This window comes from Podarcis bocagei (assembly GCF_964188305.1).
Source record: "Podarcis bocagei genome assembly, chromosome: 7".
Classification (NCBI taxonomy): domain Eukaryota; kingdom Metazoa; phylum Chordata; class Lepidosauria; order Squamata; family Lacertidae; genus Podarcis; species Podarcis bocagei.
In genome coordinates this window covers 83187685-83208798 of record NC_138132.1, presented here as the reverse complement: position 1 = coordinate 83208798, position 21114 = coordinate 83187685, and the positions used below count along the sequence as shown (strand labels likewise).

The 21114-nt window shown below is 49.7% G+C and overlaps 2 protein-coding genes across 8 annotated transcripts in view; one reads left to right on the top strand and one right to left on the bottom strand.

Moving 5' to 3' along the window:
- Positions 1–2554: 2554 nt before the first annotated feature.
- The window catches only part of RAP1GAP (RAP1 GTPase activating protein), a 115748-nt gene continuing 97188 nt past the window's right edge, over positions 2555–21114 (bottom strand). For 4 of the 7 annotated variants that reach the window (XM_081203007.1, XM_081203006.1, XM_081203003.1 and 1 more), the window contains 8 exons: positions 18075–18152; positions 14838–14947; positions 13615–13728; positions 12445–12568; positions 10585–10687; positions 6342–6445; positions 5436–5484; positions 2555–4544 (listed from right to left, as the gene is read on the bottom strand). In XM_081203007.1, coding sequence (XP_081059133.1) covers positions 5476–5484; positions 6342–6445; positions 10585–10687; positions 12445–12568; positions 13615–13728; positions 14838–14947; positions 18075–18152 — 642 coding nt within the window. In that variant the 3' untranslated portion in view covers positions 2555–4544; positions 5436–5475. The remainder of the gene's footprint in view (positions 4545–5435; positions 5485–6341; positions 6446–10584; positions 10688–12444; positions 12569–13614; positions 13729–14837; positions 14948–18074; positions 18153–21114) is intronic. The other 3 variants (XR_014010297.1, XM_081203008.1, XM_081203004.1) reach the window with 3 other exon arrangements.
- The window catches only part of LOC308591898 (uncharacterized protein), a 192073-nt gene continuing 182801 nt past the window's right edge, over positions 11843–21114 (top strand). Inside the window, exon 1 of the mRNA XM_081203029.1 lies at positions 11843–11970. The gene's annotated coding sequence lies outside the window, so the exon portion shown is untranslated. The remainder of the gene's footprint in view (positions 11971–21114) is intronic.

Below are 21114 nucleotides of genomic sequence, written 5' to 3'. Positions count from 1 at the left end.
GGCCAGATCCGGCCCTCTGGCCTTAGTTTGCGTACCCATGATTTAGTTCATCTGATCACAAAAGCTTCCCATGCCCACGATTTCGCCGCAACAGGTTAAACACACATTTAACTTCTTGGAAATGGTCACAAGACCCTTTTGCGATCTTATTAAACGGCAAGCCCCTTGAGGTCCTGCCTGACTTCATCTTGGTTACGGAAGCTCAAGGGCTCCTGTGTATGTCTGAGTAAAGGCAGTGGGGGTGGAGGATGGCTGAAATTCCAGCTGAAATTTATTTAGTATATAGGTATACCCCATTCCTTTGGGGACTCTCCATATGCCTCCCTAGTCATAGCCTCAAGTATTTATTATTTATCTTATTTATTAAGTGCTGAATTCAGCTAAATAGTCGCATTAACAGGAGCCAGCAGTTCCAATAATCCAGCGGGACTCCCTCCCCAACCAGCAGAGGGTAATCTCTGTGTTGACAGTCGGATCCCTTTAACACTACTTTGAATTCAGCTCTGAATTTACATCCCACCTAAGGGAGCCCAAGCACAGGAAACGACAAGAGGGAAACCCATTCAAAATCATCTATAAAGCAACTCGTTTAGAATGATTTTCAGGGTTCCAAACCATCGCAAGAGGTGTTGGAATTTTGGGAGGTTGGATAGTTACAATGGAATGGAATGGTCTTGGGAGTAGGGTGTACATTTTTTATTCTTGTTTATTTGTGATTATTACTTTGTCAAAATAAAAATAATTAAAAGGGGAAAAAACTGTGCACCTTCAGTTATGTGCAAAATTCATAAATCAGTATTGATGGAATGTTTTGAAAATAAACTGACTTTAAAATTCAAATAAAATCATGCCCCTTCCTTGGAGAGGGATGGATGTCTGTATAAACTAGCCTACTTTGCACAGGTAAAATCCCACTCACTTTTGCCTAGCCCCACTGCTGGGCTCATTGCTTACCTGAGTGACGCCTTTCAATTGCTTGCTGCGTTGTCAAGGTTTGAAAGTTTCGGCAGGCTCCTTCTGCTTTTTTGCACCTTGGCTGGTTGAGGTTCAGTCCTGGGGGTGGCCAAAGGCGTCTCTCCCCACCTCCTGCTGCCTTGAGGCTAACTGGTCTTTCCCAAACCAGCCTTTACCATCCAGGTGTTTGGGGACTACAATTTGCACCTTCAGCCCAGGTGAATACAACCACCCCAGTGTCATGGAAGGGACACGAAGGACCATTGTAACCCTGGGGTGATGGTGCAAGAGGACACAAGTTCAAGGAACATTACTGTAATGTCTTATGTATGAATGCATAATAAATACATACTAAAGGTGTGTGTGATGTTGCACACTTCATATGCTCAGAGGCACTCTTTCTACCTGCCCGCAGACTGTCTTGCAAGAGTGGTGCATGCTCTAGTTATCTCCCGCTTGGACTACTGCAATGCGCTCTACGTGGGGTGACCCGGAAACTGCAACTAATCCAGAATGCGGCAACTAGACTTGTGACTGGGAGTGGCCGCCAAGACCATATAACACTGGTCCTGAGAGATCTGCATTGGCTCCCAGTATGTTTCCAAGCACAATTCAAAGTGTTGGTGCTGTTCTTGAAAGCCCTAAACTGCCTCGGCCCAGTATACCTGAAGGAGCATCTCCACCCCCATCATTCAGTCCAGACACAGAGGTCCAGCTCCGTGGGTCTTCTGGTGGCTCCCTCACTGTGAGAAGTAAAGTAACAGGGAACCAGGCAGAGGGCCTACTCGGTAGTGGCGCCCGCCCTGTGGAAAGCCGTCCCGTCAGATGTCAAGGAAATAAACAACTATCTGACTTTTAGAAGACATCTGAAGGCAGCCCTGGTTAGGGAAGTTTTTAATGTATGGTGTTTTATTCTGTTTTTAATATTCTATTGGGAGCCGCCTAGAGTGGCTGGGGAAACCCAGCCAGATGGGTGGGGTATTATTATTATTATTAATAATAATAATAATAATAATCCCCAAAAGACAAACCATGGGGAATGGTGACCACCCCCAGCTTCCCCTTTGGACTTCCAAAGTTGGCTGCTTGACTAAGCGGAGCTTTTGGTTTGCAGCGACAAAGCTCTCTTTGTGGCAACCCAGCAAAATCTCATCAAACCCTTTGGAAGTGCAGAACAAGCCCTGTAACAGTTGCCAGGAAATGCCCATTCTGCCTTTGTAAGGAACCAATCTTTAAGCGTGGCAGCAGCCTCACTTTGGAACTCCCTGCCTATTGACATTAGGCAAGCGCCTTTGCTGTGATTTTAGGGTCGGCTAAAGACAATTTTGCTTAGGCAAACACACTGTAGAATGTTGGCATGCGTTTTAATATTTTTTTAAGCTTATCGATGATTTCAATTCTACTTTTAAATCCTTGTCTTTAACTGATAATTCCATAGTTTTTAATCTTTTTTTGTTAACCACCTTGAGGACTTAAACAAATTTTTTTTACTAACAAGTGGCACGTTATTTTTTTGGTGAAATAAAATAAATAAGTAGGTTTCACTCCCCACACCTGCCCTCTCCCCACAAACACACACAGTGCACAAGGCCCCACCAACTCTGTCACTGATTGAAATGCACGGATTTCTCGTTTTATTTTACAGCCTGTATATCTTAAAAAGCATTTTACAAATAGAGTCTTCTTACAATAGCGATAAATAGATTTTTCATTTTTGTCTCTTTTTTTTATACATAGGTCACTGGAAACACCAACACAACCTCGGAGCTTAAAAATTAAGAGAGAGAGAGAGAGAGAGAGAGAGAGAGAGAGAGAAGGAAACCTTAGTTCCTGAACATTAATTCATGGATTTTTGTGCATCTTTAAAAAATAAAGTAACAAAAACAGAGGACGGCAGGATGGGAGGGAAGGGGACACACACACACACACACACACACACACACACACACACGTGACACAGATGGCAAATGGGCCCAGACGTTCACAGGATTTATCTAGTCACAAGAAGGCGAGTTGAAATTAAGTACTTTGGGATCCGGGCACATGTTTTTCCCTGGTCCTGCACATTGGCAGGTTCAGGAGACGAGAGCCAGGAAAGGGGGTTGCAAGGGAACATTGCATCCCCACTCCCACCCCGAAAAACTGTACAGCATGGATGCAGACTGGCCGTAGTTTAGAGGGAACAATGCAAAGACAGCTTGGAGTGTCCTGCCACGAGTAATAAACTCCCATTAGGGTTGGCGATGCAAACCCTACCCCATATCCCTTTGTTTAGGGCAACCTCTGTCTGGCTCTATCTGGTTTTTCTTGATGAAGAGACGACACGCAGCATGCAAAGAGGAGGGTGTTATTGTGGAACGGGCTGCTGCTCCCCCACCAAAAAAGAGAGATAAATGGGACATAAGCAGTTCACTGGCTGTTCTTCTAAGTGCCTTGGACGTTAGCTGTCCTGCGGCAACAAAAAAATAAATAAAGAGTCAATTGTCAATTATTCTTTGGGATAAACTTCGAGAAAAAACGAGAGAGAGTCATGTGTTGCCTGGGAGGACGAGGGTTCCCCCAAGCCCTGCCAATCCACCCCGTCTTGGGGGTTCGTATATTTGGGAACCCTTCTGCAAAGTTACCCGGACGCCGCCTCCGATTCTGCCCTGGCTCCCGTTATTGCCAGATGTGCCACTAGGAAAGAAAGGATTTCGGACTGTGTGGATGAGCACAACAGCAAGGCTCAGCTGTAGAGAGAGAGGGGGGCGGGATTCCGGGATTCACAGTGCCACTTCTGATGGAGAGCAGCTGATGGCAGGATATATATACAGGAACAGGGAGCATGGCTGTTATACAAACGGAGAGAGGAGTGGTTGATCTGTCCCAGCCTCTAGCGAACCACAAAACAGCTTAGACTCCACGGCCACAGTGCTTCCGGAGCAGGGTCTCCGGTTCCGCTCCCCCGGTGTGCCGAAATGCTGGAGAATCTTCCCAAGGTTTCGTTTTTCTCTCCAAGCTCCCAATCTGGAGCTCTCCCCTTCCTTAGGTGCCCTCGAAGCACCCAGACTGCTGAGCTCTTGGTTTGTTTTCTACGTTGGTTTCCCTCTCCCAAGGTAGTTTGATGGCGATGGGAGAGCCGCAGAGCCACCCCGCAGCCCCTTGCTTCTAGAGACAAGCGAAACAGACATCTCCGCCGCAGAAAAGGGCTGGGGGAATCTGGATGTGGGTGGGTGATTGTCCATGTTTTGATTCAAAGAGCGCCACGTCCTCATCTTGGCTTCACAGTTGGGCCTGGCAGGCATCACTGCTGGCTGCGAGATGTCGTCCACGGAGGGACAGAGCTAATAATGGGGTGAGACAGGGGGGTGTCGAGCACAGCTCATGGAGGGGACGGGGATTAGGCAGGGACCTCGAGAGCCTCTTCTCAAGGCCTGGCCAGTCCCAGCATGCCTTGCTGCCCTGCCAAAAGAGGAGAGATGGGGGAGGCAGCTGCTTGCTTAAGACGGCGGCTTGGGCAGGTCAGCTTTGCTGGCCGGGCAGTAGTCTTGTGCCGTGACGAAGATGGGGGCCTTCCGCAATTCCCTCAGCTTGTGCTTCTTCGCCGTGTGCTGTAGGGGAAGGGCAGATTAGGAAGAGGAGGAAGTCAGTTTGGGAAAGATGGGAAACACAGTACAGTCATACCTCGGGTTACAGCCGCTTCAGGTTGCCTTTTTCAGGTTGCAGACTGCTGAAACCCGGAAGTACTGGAACGGGTTACTTCCGGGTTTCAGCAGTCACACATGCACAGAAACTCTAAATCGCGCTTTGCGCATGCGCAGAAGTGCCGAATTGCAACCCGTGCGTGCTCAGATGCGCAGACGCAGTTGCGAACGTGCATCCCGCACAGATCACGTTCACAACCCAAGCATCCACTGTACTTGTCCCCCTAAAGGCATCCTCACCCTTTCAGGATGGGGAACGGGATTGGAAGACTGGGGGTCAATTGGGGAGAAGGGAGCAGAGGGGTGGAGACCACAAGGAATAGGGTAATAGAATCCCAGGGCTGTAGAACTGGAAGAGGCTCCAAGGGACATCTAGTCTGACCCCCCCCCCGCCATGAAGAGATCACAGCTAAAAATCCCTGGCAGGTGGCCTTCCAACCTCTGTTTAAAAACCAATGAGCTATTTGGAGCTATTTTGGGGGGTGGGATGGGGTGGAGGGCAGGAAACATGGAGGAAAAGGGTTAAGTTAGAGAACATGCCTTATGTGCACATGGTCATCACAAGAGGGTGGCACAAAGGAAGGGGCTGGGTGTTTATGGGGTGCCCCTGGGGAGGGGCAGGGTTCTTTGGGGCAGGAAATGCCAGCCCCACCAAGGCAAGAAGCAGTCCTCCTTCCCCTTTTACGACTTGGAGCAATCTAGGTCTTGCTCTGAGAGGGAAGACTTGCCCAAAGCCTGCTGGCTTGCTCAGTGCATTGGGAGCCAGGGTGAACCCCGAGACGCGAAAGAGGGTCTGACCTTGTGGGGAGAGGCATCCACGGAGGCTGGGCAGGGAGGGCTAGCAGCTCTGTGGGGGACACACAGAAAGGAAGAGAACATTAAGGCCACGTGCAAGGGGAGTCGAGGGAAACCACAGAACGGATCAGCTCGTGCAAGGGGGAAACCTCGGTGGCAGAGCCCCACGACCTCCTCCCAGCCTGCCCTAATCCTCGTGCCTTCTGCCCACTGACACACTTTTCCATGGGTATCAATTCTTGCTTAAGAACATATGAAGGCCAACGGTCCATTTGGTCCGGCATCCTGTTGCCACAGTGGCCAAATACCCCTAAGAAGCTAGAAATCTAGATAGACTGCCTCTGAACCCGGAGGTTCCATAAGGACATAAAAAAGCCCGGCTGCTGTATCAGGCTAATAGTCCAACTAGTCTAGCATCCTGTTCCCACAGTGGTTGAACAGTTGCCCGTTATGCAATACCAGTAAGCGGGATTCAGGTCAAGAGCAACACTCTCCCCTCCAGTGGTTTTCAGCAACCAGGATTCAGAAGCACAGCTGCCGCCGACAGTGGAGGCAGAGCCATTGTGGATGGTAGCCATCGATAGCTCTTGAATTTGTCTAACCCTGTTTTAAAGCCATTCAGGTTGGTGGCCACCACTGCATCCGGTGGGAGGGAGTTCCGTAGTTTAACTTTGTGTTGATTGTATGTGTCAGCCATTGCTTTAATCTCCAAGATCAGCCCCTGTCCCACAGACACCAGAAGGGTGTCCTTTTCCTAATGCACCCACAGGAAAATAATCCACATCCCCACCTTATGCCACTGCCTCCTATTCGCCTCCTCCCATATCCCGGCTTCAGACACTCGTAGGCCTCTACCCTGCAACTGGAAGACTGGGTTTGCGGCAAAACTTGGCCCTCACACACACTCACCAGGTGGGGAGGTTGTCGCTCGGACTGTTCCAGCTGGATTTTTATTTCTGGACAAGAGGGGTCCGTAGATTTCCTGGGGTCTGGCTGCGGAGAGCGAGAAGGGCCTGGAAAGATGGAGAATGGGACAGGGGAGGAAATAACAACTTAAGTATAGCCTTTACCAGGAAGAGTCTAAATGGGGGCCCATCTTTGCCCGATAACAAATGTTGGAAATGTAAAGAAAATGAAGGTACATTTTTCCACCTTTGGTGGACGTGCCCAAGGATTAAGGCTTTCTGGGAAATGATTTATAATGAACTGAAAAAGGTATTTAAATATACCCTCTCGAAGAAACCAGAGGCTTTTCTCTTGGGCATGGTCGACCAGTTGGTGTTAAAAAAGGATAGAACTTCCTTTATGTATGCTACAACAGCAGCAAGAATACTTATTGCAAAGTATTGGAAGATGCAAGACTTGCCCACTTTGGAAGAATGGCAGATGAAGCTGATTGACTGTATGGGACTGGCAGAAATGACTGGCAGAATCCGTGACCAGGGAGAAGAGTCGGCAGAAGAAGATTGGAAAAAATTTAAGGACTATTTACAAAAATACTGTAAAATTAAGGAATGTTGAATGATGTTGGATTGAAATTAAGTGGTTTCTAGCTGTAATGGTACAAAGGAATATGATAAAATGGTTTTCTTTTTATAAGTAAGAATTTAAGGTTATAATAGCCTAAGATGTTGGAGAGAAAACAAGGTGTTTTCTTGTTTTTCTTTTCTTTTAAAGCTGTAATGCTTTGAGATATGGATTTGCTGCACAAATAATTTGAACTGGATATACAAGAAGGGGAGGTATGAGGAGGTCAGGGAAATATGTTATGAGAAAATAAGTTGTGAAATGTATGTGTTTTTAACTTTTTTATGTTTGCTTTTTTCTTTTTGTTTGCAAAAAATTGGAAACTTTAATAAATATCTTTTTTTAAAAAAATAAATAAATGGGGGCCCATCGTGCTCTCACAGTGGCCAACCGGATTCCCCTACGGCAGTGATTTTTAACCAGTGTGCCATGTTGCATGCCTTGAATGATGGTCAGAGGCAACACTGGCCTCTGTCCCTCTTTCCTTCCCTCCCTCCTCAGACGCCCTCTTGCGTCTCTGCCTCCCAAAGGCTTGCACGGCTGCTTGTTGCAGCATCCCCGGCTTCAAGCTCCGCAGGCAAATGGTCCCTCTGGGGGTGGCCAGGGGTCGAAGCAATGATTCTTCAACATCAACTTCGTTGGACTGGTCATGTTGGGCGGATGCCTGATTATCGTCTTCCAAAGCAACTACTCTATTCCGAACTTAAAAATGGAAAGCGTAATGCTGGTGGTCAACAAAAGAGGTTTAAAGACTGTCTCAAGAAGAATCTTTAAAAAATGAAGGATAAACACCGACAACTGGGAAACACTGGCCTGCGAGCGCTCCAATTGGAGAATAGTCTTTACCAAAGGAAACATGGGCTCTGAAGACACTTGAACTCAGGATGAAAGGGAGAAACGTTCAAAGAGGAAGGCACGCTTGGCAAACCCTCGCCGTGATCAACTCCCGCCTGGAAACCTACGTCCCCACTGTGGAAGGACGTGTGGATCCAGAACTGGCCTCCAAAGTCACTTACGGACTCACTGTTAAAACCGTGTTTATGGAAGACAATCTTACTCGGCTACGAGGGATCGCCAAAGAGAGAGAAGAGCTGGCTGGCAGGAGCTGAGGTGGCTCAGAGACCTGGGGTGGCTGCGGCTGCTGCCTGGAGGACTCCCAAGGAGAGGGGAGAGGAGAGGAGACCTAGGGAACACTCCACAAGGGAAGGTGTTTGAAAAAAGGGCAAGAGGCTGGCAGCTCGGGAGGCAAGGTGTGACCTAACTGGGCTCCTGAGCCTCACAGGGGTGCCGCAGAAAGAACGCAGTTGGTCAAGGGAGCTGTGGACTAAAAGAGGTTGAAGACTTCTGCCCTACAGGAAGTCCACACAGAGGACCCGAGTGCAAGAGCAACTCTCCTCCTGCGGTTTCCAGCTACGGGTATTCAGAAGCATCGCTGCCTTAAAGTGTGACAGCAGAGCAAAACCAGCATGGTCAGTTGGCATTGATCTTCCAGAATAAGATATGGCGACCAGACGTCCCCGTTTCCCGGGGACAGTCCCCGGATTTACAAATCTTTCCTCGGACAAAATCCGTCCCCGGATTTCATTTAATGTCCCCGGATTTATATTTTAAGTGTTGCAGATTTATTAGTGGGGAATGAATGTTGCGTGATTGGTTCAACGGCACAAGACACATCATATGGGGACTTCCGGAGAGGCAAAATGGTGGGTGCCATGGCAGCGAGCAGCTCCTGAATCCATCCAGAGCCAACTGCGCTACCAGGCTGGCTCCGGCCTGCTGAGACTGCTGCTGCAACTGCAAAGAGGGAACCGGGGACACCCGGTGCGTCAACTGGGGGAATCGCTGACTCCTCTCCCACAACCCAAATCAAGCAGGGAGAGAGAGCGCCTGGCCACCTGGCCACCTGGCCAGCGGGTGCTCCATGGCCAGTAAAACCCCTGGAGATGAAGCAGGGAGAAGGAGGGAAAAGGAGAAGGAAGAGAGAGAAAGAGGAAGGAGAAAAAAGAGGGGAGCCCTGACCTTGCCACGCCGCTGCCGCCAAGAAGGAGAGGCAGGAGGGCACCGGGAGGGCAAGGACACGTGGCTGAGCCCAGGCCCGACCCGAGCCTACTCCATGGCGGCTAGAACTTCAAGAGAACAGGCTGAGGCCCAGAGGAGGGCCGTGCGACAGAGGAGACCACAGAAGAGAAGATATTACTTTTTTTTCCCCTCTCTTTTTTTTTTTTTAAAAAAAAGTGGCCCTGGATTCTTTGAAAAAAACCTGGCAACCTTAGAATAAGAGGAGAGCAAGAGGCAGGCAAAGGATGCTTTGATTCGTGAGCAGAACATCTTCCCCCATCCCTGGGAAAGGAAGCGCGATGACGCAGGCCAATGAGCTCCGTGCCTTAGGGGAGATGAAGAACAGATGGGAAGAAGGGAGAGGCAAGCACAGCAGCATCAGGACCTGTTAACATCTGGTGGTAACATATAACACACAGAGAGACCTGTAGGCTTCCTTTTCGTTAGCGTTGATTAATTAAAGCCGGATGGGAGCAGTGGAGAAATTCGGTCTGGTTTGCATTTTAAGAACGGGCCTACCTAATTCAGCAATGCGTGAAAGGAAAACACAGCTATTCTCTGGGTTTTGCTCTTCTCCAAATTCAGCTCTCCAGCCAAAGAGCTAGAGTAATGAAGGACCTGGGAGACCAGGGTTCAAATTGCCCACACAGCCATGAAGCTCACTCAGTGGTCTTGGGGGCCAGCCATTGCCTCTCAGCCTAACCTACACCACAGGGTCGTTGTAGGGATTAAATAAAGAGCTCCTTTGTGGGGGGGGAGGAAGGAAAAGGTGAGACATGAATGCAAAGAATAAATCAATATATATTGGGGAAAATGGGCACCAACATACAGACATTAATGAACGTATCATATGGAAATTAATCCAAATAAGTCCTACTTGGAGCAGACACCCAGAAATTAATGAATCAAAGTCAGCCACGTCCATCATATTCAATGGGTCTCCTTTGAGTAGGACTAGCATAAAATGTGAATTTCATTTATTTGTTTTATTTATTGCACTTATATCCCACCTTGGAGAAAAAGCTCAATTAATCCGCACGGTAATCCTGTGAGATAGGCTAGGCTGAGAGGAAGGGTTGGGCCAAAAATGCCAAAAATTTAGCTTGCCAAAAATGTGTACAGTGGTACCTCGGGTTACAGACGCTTCAGATTAGAGATTCCGCAAACCCAGAAATAGTACCTTGGGTTAAGAACTTTGCTTCAGGATGAGAACAGAAATCATGTGGTGGCAGCGCGGCAGCAGCAGGAGGCCCCATTAGCTAAACTGGTACCTCAGGTTAAGAACAGTTTCAGGTTAAGAACGGACCTCCGGAACGAATTAAGTTCTTAACCCGAGGTACCACTGTACATTAGAAGATATGAGCACTAAGGACTTCCGGGGAGGCAACACGGCTGGTTAGTCGTCTCTGTCGAGACTCTGTCGACAGAGATAATTAAGTGGTGATTAATGCTGATTGACGCAAGCAAAATGGGGGTTGCATGGCCCACCTCGCAGGGGTGTTGCAGTGGACAAGGCAAGGACTGTACAGGGCAGAACGGAGAGGGGTGTTAAAGTGGAATCCGTTACCTGGTGAGCTGCCCTCGCTGGTGTTGCTGAGGCTGTCATCCAGCCAGGTACTGTACATAAAGGAGTCCCGCTTGTGGGGGGTGCCTGATGAGGACTGGCTCTCCTGGGGGGGGTGGACACAAAAAGGAAGACACAGTGTTGGTGGGTGTGGGAGAAGGGGCCGGGTAGCCAAGTGTCGGCCTTTTCTATGGCACGGGAGTGGGAGAGAAGCACTGCCAAGTTTTATCACCTGTAACCAATGGCATTTATTCTGCAAACATCCTTGTCGTAACAGAACTCTCGCTACCTGTGCGTTCTCCAGTCCATTTCCCTGCGATCTCAGTTCTTACTTTTTTATTCATTTATTATGAACGTTTAAAACAATTACCCATCGCAAAGTGTTGCCTTCCAGGACAAATGCATGAACAGATGTTAAGCCTTGTCTGCGGTTATCCACATGGCAGCAAAACAGACTTGAAAAATGTTATTAATCTCCCATCCACAGGGTATAGCTCAGTCTAGAGTGTTAAGATAATTTCTTCATAGCGGCTGCTTTGACTGAAGACAGAAGGGAAATTACTGCACTATTCTTAATAAACAATATACCGTATTGGTCCGAATATAAGCAGCACTTGCAAATAAGCCGCACCTTTAGAATTCAAGGGTGGGGGCAGCAATACCCAGATATAAGCCACTCCCTTAAAATTGGGTTACAGGCTGAAAATCGCTGCGGTTGGTAGAATTGTAATTTAAGCCTTTGCTCTCGCAAGCCCGCAAGTTACCCTACAATCGCTAAAATCGCTATTCAGTTGCTACAATTCCGCAGGCACTCGCACCCATAAATGGCAAATGAACAGTCTCAAGCTCGCAAATCGGCAATAAAACATTTTTTGGTTACGTTTTACCGCTTGTCTGTTTCAGCAGCGATATCGTAAAAGCCAATTTTCGTAAGGTCGCAGATTTAAGCCGCCCTTTTAATTCTTCACGGTCGGAATTTGGAAAAAAAGAGTGCAGCTTATATTCAGGCCAATACGGTAAATCAAGTGCTTACTGACAACTTTACAAGTACAGTGGTGCCTCGCAAGACGAAAAGAATCCGTTCTGTGATTCTCTTCGTCTAGCGGTTTTTTCGTCTTGCGAAGCAAGCCCATTGAAAGCTTTTAGCGGCTTTTAGCGGCTTTTAGCGGCTTATCTGCTGATCGGATCAGCTGATAAGCGGCTTAGCGGCTTAGAAAAAGGGGGGGGGAAGGAAAAAAACCCAGCAGGAACTCGCAAGACATTTTCGTCTTGCGAAGCAAGCCCATAGGAAATTCGTTTTACGAAGCACCTCCAAAACGGAAAACTCTTTCGTCTAGCGAGTTTTCCGTCTTGCGAGGCATTCGTCTTGCGGGGCACCACTGTACAGTGGTGCCTCGCAAGACGAAAATAATCCGTTCCGCGAGTCTCTTCGTCTAGCGAAGCAACCCTATTAGCGGCTTAGCGGCTTAGCGCTATTAGCGGTTTAGCGGCTATTAGCGGCTTAGAAAAAGGGGGGAAGTGAAAAAAAATGGCGAGGCATTCGTCTTGCGGGGCACCACTGTACACAGTGCTTAAAACCAAGCAACTCCCCATTTATGCATTATGCATTTGTGCGCAACCACGCACACCATGCGGTGCCGGGAACCAAGAAGTGGAGCCTGGAGATGGGGAGCCGCCTGGAGAGTCCCAGTGGCTTGCGAGGAGACCCACCCCAGAATCTGAAGAGGACATCCTCTTCGGGGTCCAAGGAGGGTCTCCTCATGAGCCGGAGGGGCAGCGGGGCTTTGTTGAGCCTTAACAGCTGGGAGCGCCATTGCAGCTTCCCCGCATGTACTGAGCTCTGGCCCATCGAGACCCTCTTACCATGCCGGTGTCTTCGTCGTGGCCCCCCTCCTGCTCTTCTGCCACGCTGCCAAAGCTGCTAGCGCTGGAGGAGGAACGCGAGAAATCACGCAGGGCGTCTGGTTTGGGGGCTACAGGATCTGGTCTGCAAGGAGAGAGAGAAAGAAGGCCCATCGAGAACTAAGACAGTGATCCGTCATGATCTGCCAAGGCAATCTGGTTCAGGAGTTGACTGTGCATAATTCCCTCACACAGTGGTACCAAAGCATTACTATGAGGTTGTGGCGCTTGTCTCACCTTCAGGCCGAGGGAGCCGGCGTTTGTCCACAGACAGCTTTCTGGGTCATGTGGCCAGCAGGACTAAACCGCTTCTGGTGCAACGCGACACCGTGACAGAAACCAGAGCGCACGGAAACACCGTTTACCTTCCCGCCACAGTGGTACCTATTTACCGTATTTTTTGCTCTATAAGACGCACCAGACCATAAGCAGCACCTAGCTGCGAACCCACTGGCTGTCCTGGCTTCTTCCTAAGCTGCGCGCAGCCTCTCCCGGGCAAGGGGAGCCTTCATTCCGCTGCCCGGGAGAGGCTACGCGCGGCTAAGGTTTCCCTAAGAGCTGCGCTCCCTTTAAAGAGCGTGCAGAGTGTGTGCGCGGCTCTTGGGGGCTTTTCCCCGAGGGAGAAGGGCAGCCTTTCTCCCTCCTTGGGGAAAAGCCCCCAAGAGCCGCACACACGCTCCACGCGGCTCTTTAAAGGGAGCACTGAGCAGAGCCACCCGCCTGCATTCGCTCCATAAGACGCACACACATTTCCCTCTACTTTTTAGGAGGGGAAAAGTGCATCTTATAGAGTGAAAAATACGGTATCTCCTTGTACTAGCATGCTTTTGAACTGCTAGGTTGGCAGGAGCTGGGGCAGAGCTCCCCCAGTTGCGGGGATTCGAACCGCCAACCTTCCGATTGGCAAGTCCAAGAGGCTCAGTGGTTTAGACCACAGCGCCACCTGCGTCCCACTGCATGAAGAACCTAAGAACAGCAGAAGAGCCTTCCATCTGGGTCAGGCCTTTTCTCGCAGTGGCCATTCAGATGCCCTGACTGGAAGCCCCCACTAAGACCCAAGTACAGGAGAAACAACGCTTCCCTCCTGTCGTCCCCAACAAGCCAACCTTATGCCAATAGACATGTGCCAACCTGTTCTTGGTGGTGGGCATCTCTGGAGAGCTCTGATTGGATGAGTTCTCAGACTTGGGTTCCTGAGATACATGGCCGCTGTCCGGAGTCTTCTGGGTCCCGGTGGGGCTTTCCCTGTGGGGCACATACAGCTGGCTTTGCTGGTCAAGTCAAAAGAATTTGGGAGTGGGGAGGAGGGCTTGGTTGCCACTCCCACATGTGATGCTGATGGGAGCATTGCTGGATTTAGCAGTAGGCAAACAGTCACTGTCAATTTTGGGACCCCTCCTCAATTTCTCATTTTTTGCACTCTTAAGCTCAGTTCTCCACGTTTGGGAACTTTTATTGCTTTGGAAAAGTTGTGGGGTTTTTAAAAAATAAAAATATTTAATGACTACGTCATTAAAAAGCATCGTAGCAGTTTACAGCAGTAAACTGTAAAACTGTGCAATAAGAAAACAGTATTTAAAAGTTATTAAAAGGGCATAATTTAAATATTGCGGAAGGATGTACAGTGGAACCTCAGTTTTCAAGCATCTCGGAAGCTGAACGTTTCGGAAGCTGGAAAACCCAGAAGTAATTGCTTCCATTTTCTATTGAATTTGCAGACTTCCCTTTGAGCCTCGGTTTTCGAACGTTTCGGAACTCAGAACAGTCTTCTGGAATGGATTACGTTCGAAAACTGAGGTTCCACTGCTTTCTTAATTGCCTGTATAGCATAGAAAAGCTTTCACTGGGCATTTAAAAGTTGGCACAGCAGTTAGTGTGAATTTCTCCTAAAATACACACGTTTGTACACAATTCTGCCCAATATACACATTTTTGCAAAGGGACGTCTCCTAACGCAATGAATTTTGTCTGCTGTGTTCTCTGTATATATGCAGAATATATCTGTACACATTACTTGGCTGGAGAACTGCCTTGCGAAATGCGGAGAATTGCAGATTTCATAGATTTGCAGAGCTGGAAGGGACTTGGAGGGTCATGTAGTGCAACCCGCTGCAATGCAGAAATCGCAACCAAATTTTAAATGTTGGTTTTGTGTTGCGGTTCTCGTATTGCTTTGGAAAGTGCAACCTGGATGAACTTTTGGACAAAAAATAAATAAATCTCAAGGTTTAGATTAAAAAACAGTTAAGAAAATGACAAGATGAGAAGAATCTGTTAGTAAATTAGAAGAAGAAGCAAAACTGCCCACCTCCATCCCTTCCACCTCACTTGCCCCCCCCCCCCCTGCGCCCCACCTTTTCTCCTGCACCTCCTGGATGTTCTCAATCCCGATGGCGCTGCTCCGCCGGGAGCTGAAGGGCCCAGATTTCTTCCTTGTCGGGCTCTTTCCAGGGACTATCAGGGACTGGAAGAGAGGCAAGCCCATCAGGCAGAGAGAAAGAGAAACTTGGCAATGCGCTCGTAAAAAGAGGGGAGCAGGGCACTGGCAGAGAAGGGTGCAAAAAGGGCAAGCGACTGGGACCGAGTTGGCCACCACAAAATGGCTGCCGTAGAAACGGAGGTATGGTAGGAGCTTGTGGGCAAGAGGGTGCCACCAGCACAGGCCTTTGCAGGTGTTTCTACGCTAGAGTCATAGGTAGGGATGTTTTCCAGCAGGGAACCCAAAACGGTAATCTCCCAGAACTACAGTTCCCACGGCTCCCTGGCGTGGGAGCCACGGGAACTACAATGGTACCTTGGTTCTCAAACGCAGAAAACCTGGAAGTAAGTGTTCCGGTTTTGGAACATTTTTCAGAAGCCAAACGTCTGGCGCGGCTGTAGGCTATTGTTTCTGGAGCGCCTGCACCACTCAGAAGCTTTGCCTTGGTTTTCGAACATTTCGGAAGTCAAACGGACTTCCGGAATGGATTAAGTGTGGCGCTTTTGTTTTTGCTGTTTATTTTGCATTTTTGTTTTTTGAGGCTTTTCCGGTTCATTTGTTTTTGTGACTGTGTGGAACCCAGTTCAGCTCCTGATCGATTGATGGAGTGACTGCGGAAATGGATAAAAGCCCCCCATCCAAACAATGACTATCATCAGTGCAGGTAAGGGGAAAAAAATTAATTTTAACTTTTTATCATCTACAATACTGTCTTATTTATTTTATAGTACAGTACAGTGGTACCTTGGGTTACGAACTTAATTTGTTCTGGAGGTCCATTCTTAACCTGAGGTACCACTTTAACTAATGGGGCCTCCTGCTGCTGCCGCACTGCCCCCGTGCGATTTCTGTTCTCACCCTGAAGCAAAGTTCTTAACCCAAGGTACTATTTCTGGGTTAACAGAGTCTGTAACCTGAAGCGTCTGTAACCCAAGGTACCACTGTATATTGATTATTGCTTTCATTTTATGGATCAATGGTCTCGTTAGATAGTAAAATTCATGTTCAATGGCTGCTTTAGGGGTTGTTTTTAAAAGTCTGGAATGGGTTAATCCGTTTTGCATTACTTTCTATGGGGAAACGCGCCTTGGTTTTGGAACGCTTTGGTTTCGGAACGGACTTCCGGAAAGGATTAAGTTTGAGAACCAAGGTACCACTGTAATTTTAACCTGTTTAAGGCTGCAATGTAGATGGCTGTCTCTCTCTGCTTCAGCCAGTCCGGGGCCAATGAAGGCTAGTCCCTGCAACCCAACATCCTTGAGTAAAGGCATATGGGTAATGCTCAGTGCAGAATATACGGAGAAGGATCTGCAAAGGCAGCTACAAATCTTTTAGCACCCTCTGTGACACTTTTGAGGTGGGGAAACAGGGAGTCATGCAAGACGGATCCAGACTTCACTTTGTGCGCAGCAGAGTGCCTCCTTTTATAAAGGGGAACTCCCCGGTTGCGGGAAAGAGGAAGGGTCAGGGTCAGGCTGGATGGATGGGGCGAGTGTGGCTCAAGTGAATGGAAAAGCATGGCAAGGTGGGCACAAGTGTGCTCTGTGGCAGTGGCGTAGCGTGGGGGGTGCAGGGGGGGGCCGGCCACACCGGGCGCAACATCTGGGGGTTAGCGTTAGGGGGCGCAAATCCACGGGTTAGGGGGCGCAAATTACTTGCCCCGGGTGCTGACAACCCACACTACGCCACTGCTCTGTGGGGCTGGCATCCTCCTCACACCACCATCAGCTCACAAAATCCTTTTATTCAGTTATTTATTTTTAACAAGAAAAACTTGGGAGACTGGGTTCCTACACAGCAGGCGTGGAGAACCTTTGGTCCACCCTGATGTTGCTGAACTACAGCTCCCTCCATCGCTAGCAGAGGGTGGGCAATCCCTATGGGAACTGTAGTTTCAGCAACAAATAATAATAATAATAATAATAATAATAATAATAATAATAATAATAATAATAATAATAACAATAATAATAATAATATTTTTATACCACTCTGGGTGGCTTACAGCACATAAAAAATGGCAAAACATTAGATATTAAACATTTCCCGAGACAGTGTTGCCTTCAGATGTCTTCTAAAAGTCTGATAGCTGTTTATTTCCTTGACATCTGGTGGGAGGGCGTTCCACAGGGTGGGTGCCACTACCGAGAAGGCCCTCCCGAGAAGGTTCCCCTTATCTGATTCAGAAGGAGGGTGGGATAATTATGGCAACAACAACAATAGCAATACAGCTTTGGTACTGTCATCCTGTTTTGAGAAATCGTTGTTATTGTATTTTTCGCCCTATAGGACGCACTTTCCCCCCTCCAAAAATGAAGGGGGAATGTGTGTGCGTCCTATGAGGCGAATGCAGGCTTTCGCTGAAGCCTGAAGAGCGAGAGGGGTCGGTGTGTACCGACCCCTCTCGCTCTCCAGGCTTCAGAAAGCTATCCGCAAGCCTTGGGAGCTCACGGGAGTTCCCGCTGGGCTCCCTAGGCTTGCGGATAGCAGCTGAGTGCGCCCCGGGCTTCAGGAAGCTCTCGGCAAGTCGTGGGAGCCCGGCGCGAAGTGGGCTTCGGGCAGATATCCGCAAGCCTGGGGAGACCGGCACAACTTCCCGCCAGGCTCCCTAGGCTTGCGGATAGCAGCCTGTTCTGGGGGCTAGGGTCGGGGGAAGCTCGGGCTTCCCCCGCCCCAGCCCCGCGCCTGGGGGGGAAAAAATATTTTTTCCCCTTTATTTCCCCCCAAAAAAACTAGGTGCGCCCTATGGGCCGGTGCGCCCTATGGGGTGAAAAATACATAATTGCTCCCCCCCCCGGAAAGATGATTAAAACATAAGTAAAATCAAAACAGCAGCGGTAGCAGTGCTCCTTTATTAGGACCGACTGAAAAGCTATCCAGTAGTGAGCAAGCTTTCGGTTTCACCAAAATACTTTTGCAGGAGGGAGCAATAATTATTAACTTGGGTGTTCCCTCCTGCACCCCAGCCCCCACCGGAGGTCTAGAGGGACGATGGGGAGTACCAGGGGTGGGGTGTGCCCCTCCAACATGCAGGAGAGGGGTAGGGGGCAGCCACAGGGCAAGAGGCAGTGAGAGAGACACCAAGAGAGAGAGAGAGAGAGAAACTAGCCACCTCTTCTATGGTTCCTATGCCTATGGCGCTGCCTCGTCGTCCGTACCTAGTTGGCGTTTTTCCGGGGACAAGCAATGACTGTGGTAAGCGGGCAGAGAGAGCGCAGAAGAAGAAGAAAAGGACAGGGAGAGGAAAGGGAGGGGGAACAAAGGAATGAGAGAGAAAGAGAAAGAAAGAAAGAGAGAGGTCATGCAAAACAAAATGGTGCCAGGTCATCATAACAATGGCTAAAGCTCAAAGGCGGGCCGGGGCCCATAGCTGTCAACTTTCCCCCTTTTTAAAGGGAAATTCCCTTATTCCGAATAGGATTCCTCGCAAGAAAAGGGGAAAGTTGACAGCTATGCCGGGGTCCCCGGATGGAGGGGGTGGGCATGGAATCGGCCATGGCACGGGTAGAAAGCAGGGAGCAAAATGCTGCAATTTGGGGGGACCCCGTGTTGGGTCACAGCAGGTCAGTTTGGGGTATGAATAGCAATTTTTTTGGGGGGGGGTTGCGTTGGCTGGATTTTGCCGGCAGTCTGCAATGGGGAGCAGCTGCGGGTATTGTGTGGAATACGGCAGCTTTTCCACCCCATATGCCAAGCTCCTCCTCCTGATCTGTGCCCATCCAGCCTTCCACCTGATCCTAGCGCCCTTGTTCACAGTGCCTCCGTAGGACTCCGGTCGGCTACTAAGCTGGGCTACCCACCCACCCCAACCGCTAGGAAAAAATGGCCGGGAATCTTGGGCCCTCCAGAGACTGCTGAACTACCGGTACCGTATCTTTCGCTCTATAGGACGCACCGGACCATAGGAGGGGGAGAACGGGGGGGGGGAATTCTCCCCATCTCTGCTCAGCGCCCCTTCAGCAAAGCGGCAGGAGAAATGGAGCCCCTTCCATTTCTCCTCCCGCTTCGCTGAAGGGGCGCTGCGCAGAGAGGGAAAACTGTGCAGCGCCTCTCCAGCGAAGCGAAGCCTGGAGAGCAAGAGGGATCGGTGTGCACCGACCCCTCTCGCTCTCCAGGCTTCAGGCAGCTATCTGCAAGCCTTCGGAGCACAGTGGGAACTCCTGCTGCGCTCCCAAGGCTTGCGGATAGCTGCCTGAAGCCCCCGGAGCGCAGCGCAAACTCCCGCTGCGCTCCGGGGGGCTTCAGGCAGCTATCTCCGGGGGCTTCAGGCAGAGCTCTCCCTCTGCGCTTAGGAGTCTTCGCGTTGCTATCGCTGAAGCCAAGGAGCCTGCATTTGCTCCATAAGACGCACACACATTTCCCCTTAATTTTTGAAGGGGGAAAAGTGTGTCTTATAGAGCAAAAAATACGGTACATCTCGCATCAGCCCCTGCCACCAGCTGGGGAGTCAAAGCTCAGCTGAAAAGCCAGAGATTCTCCATCTCTACATTAGAGGAAGGCAGAGCTGTGATGGAAATTGGTCTGGGCAGTGAAGGGTCAAGTAACAGTCTAGTTGAGGGACGGGGAAGATTTGGCCCTCCAGGTTGGACTCCCAACTTCCATGAGCTCCAAACAACATGGCCCCTGGCCTGGGGTCATATATCATAAGATTGTAGAGTTGAGGAGTTTAAAGACTCTCTCAAGGCAAATCTAAAAAACATGTAGTATCAACGCTGACAACTGGGGAACACTGGCCTGCGAGTGCTCCTATGGGAGAACAGCCTTTACCAAAGGTGTCATGGGCTTTGAAGACGCTCGAACTCAGGACGCAAGGGAGAAACGTGCTAAGAGGAAGGCACGCTTGGCAAACCCTCGCCGTGATCAACTCCTGCCCGGAAACCTATGTTCGCACTGTGGAAGGATGTGTGGATCTAGAATTGGCCTCCACAGTCACTTATGGACTTGCGGTTAAAACCGTGTTTATAGAAGACAATCTTACCCAGCTATGAGGGATCACCAAAGAAGAATAAGAATAAGAGTCCAGGTAAAGGTAAAGGGACCCCTGACCGTTAAGTCCAATCGCGGACGACTCTGGGGTTGCAACGCTCATCTCGCTCTATAGGCTGAGGGAGCTGGCGTTTGTCCGCAGACAGCTTCCGGGTCATGTGGCCAGCATGACCAAGCCGCTTGTGGCGAACCAGAGCAGCACACGGAAACACCGTTTACCTTCCCGCCGGAGCGGTACCTATTTATCTACTTGCACTTTGATGTGCTTTTGAACTGCTAGGTTGGCAGGAGCAGGGACCGAGCAACGGGAGCTCACCCCGTGGCGGGGATTCGAACCGCCGACCTTCTGATCGGCAAGCCCTAGGCTCTGTGGTTTAGACCACAGTGCCACCCGCGTCCAACCCCGCTGCAATATGACAGGAGTGGGGCACCCAGAGCCACTGTAAGACCCACACTTTACTAGCAGAAGAGGAGCCACCGCAAGGGATGATGGGAGTTGGAGCTCTGTAGCATCTGGAGGGTCAAAACTCCCCCCCCCCCGTTCCTAACCAGGGCACTGTAGGATGAAAGTGCCAAGCGTCTTCCCCCTGTACCCACCTCTTCTGCAGCTAGGGGAGGGACGTGGCGGTGACCACATAGCTCCAGGCCCACCCCCCACCCCGCAGCTTGCCGTCCTTGCAGCCCAGACGGGAGGAGGAATAATTGGACTTTTGCACCCTTTCGGAGGTACACGCACTTGAGTTAGCGATTGCAAGTACATGAAAGGGAGGCGGGGGCCGCATGTGCCTAAGGTTATCTTGTGCCGATCGGCTCAGAGCAACGGAACGTGCAAACCTTAGGTCTCTGGATCTAAAATAAGAACCAAACAGGCCGCCCCCGCCTGCTCATTTTTATTTTATTTTTTGTGGTGGTGGGCTGCATGGAAATACCATGGTCTTTCCAAGCAAGACTCCCAGCTGTTTTCATTTCTTAACTTTGCCCCAGCTCTGGAGTGCGAGCGCCACCTACTGGCCACTCGCAAGCGCCGCAGCCAGAGTGTGCCTGCTCTTGGCCATGACTTTGCTGCTAGGCCCAATGAGAACTGACTGCTTGGGAGGGCCAAATGGATTTATGGAAACCTCAGTGCAGGGGTGGCTGGGAGGAGAAGCACAATTAGTCTGTCCCTT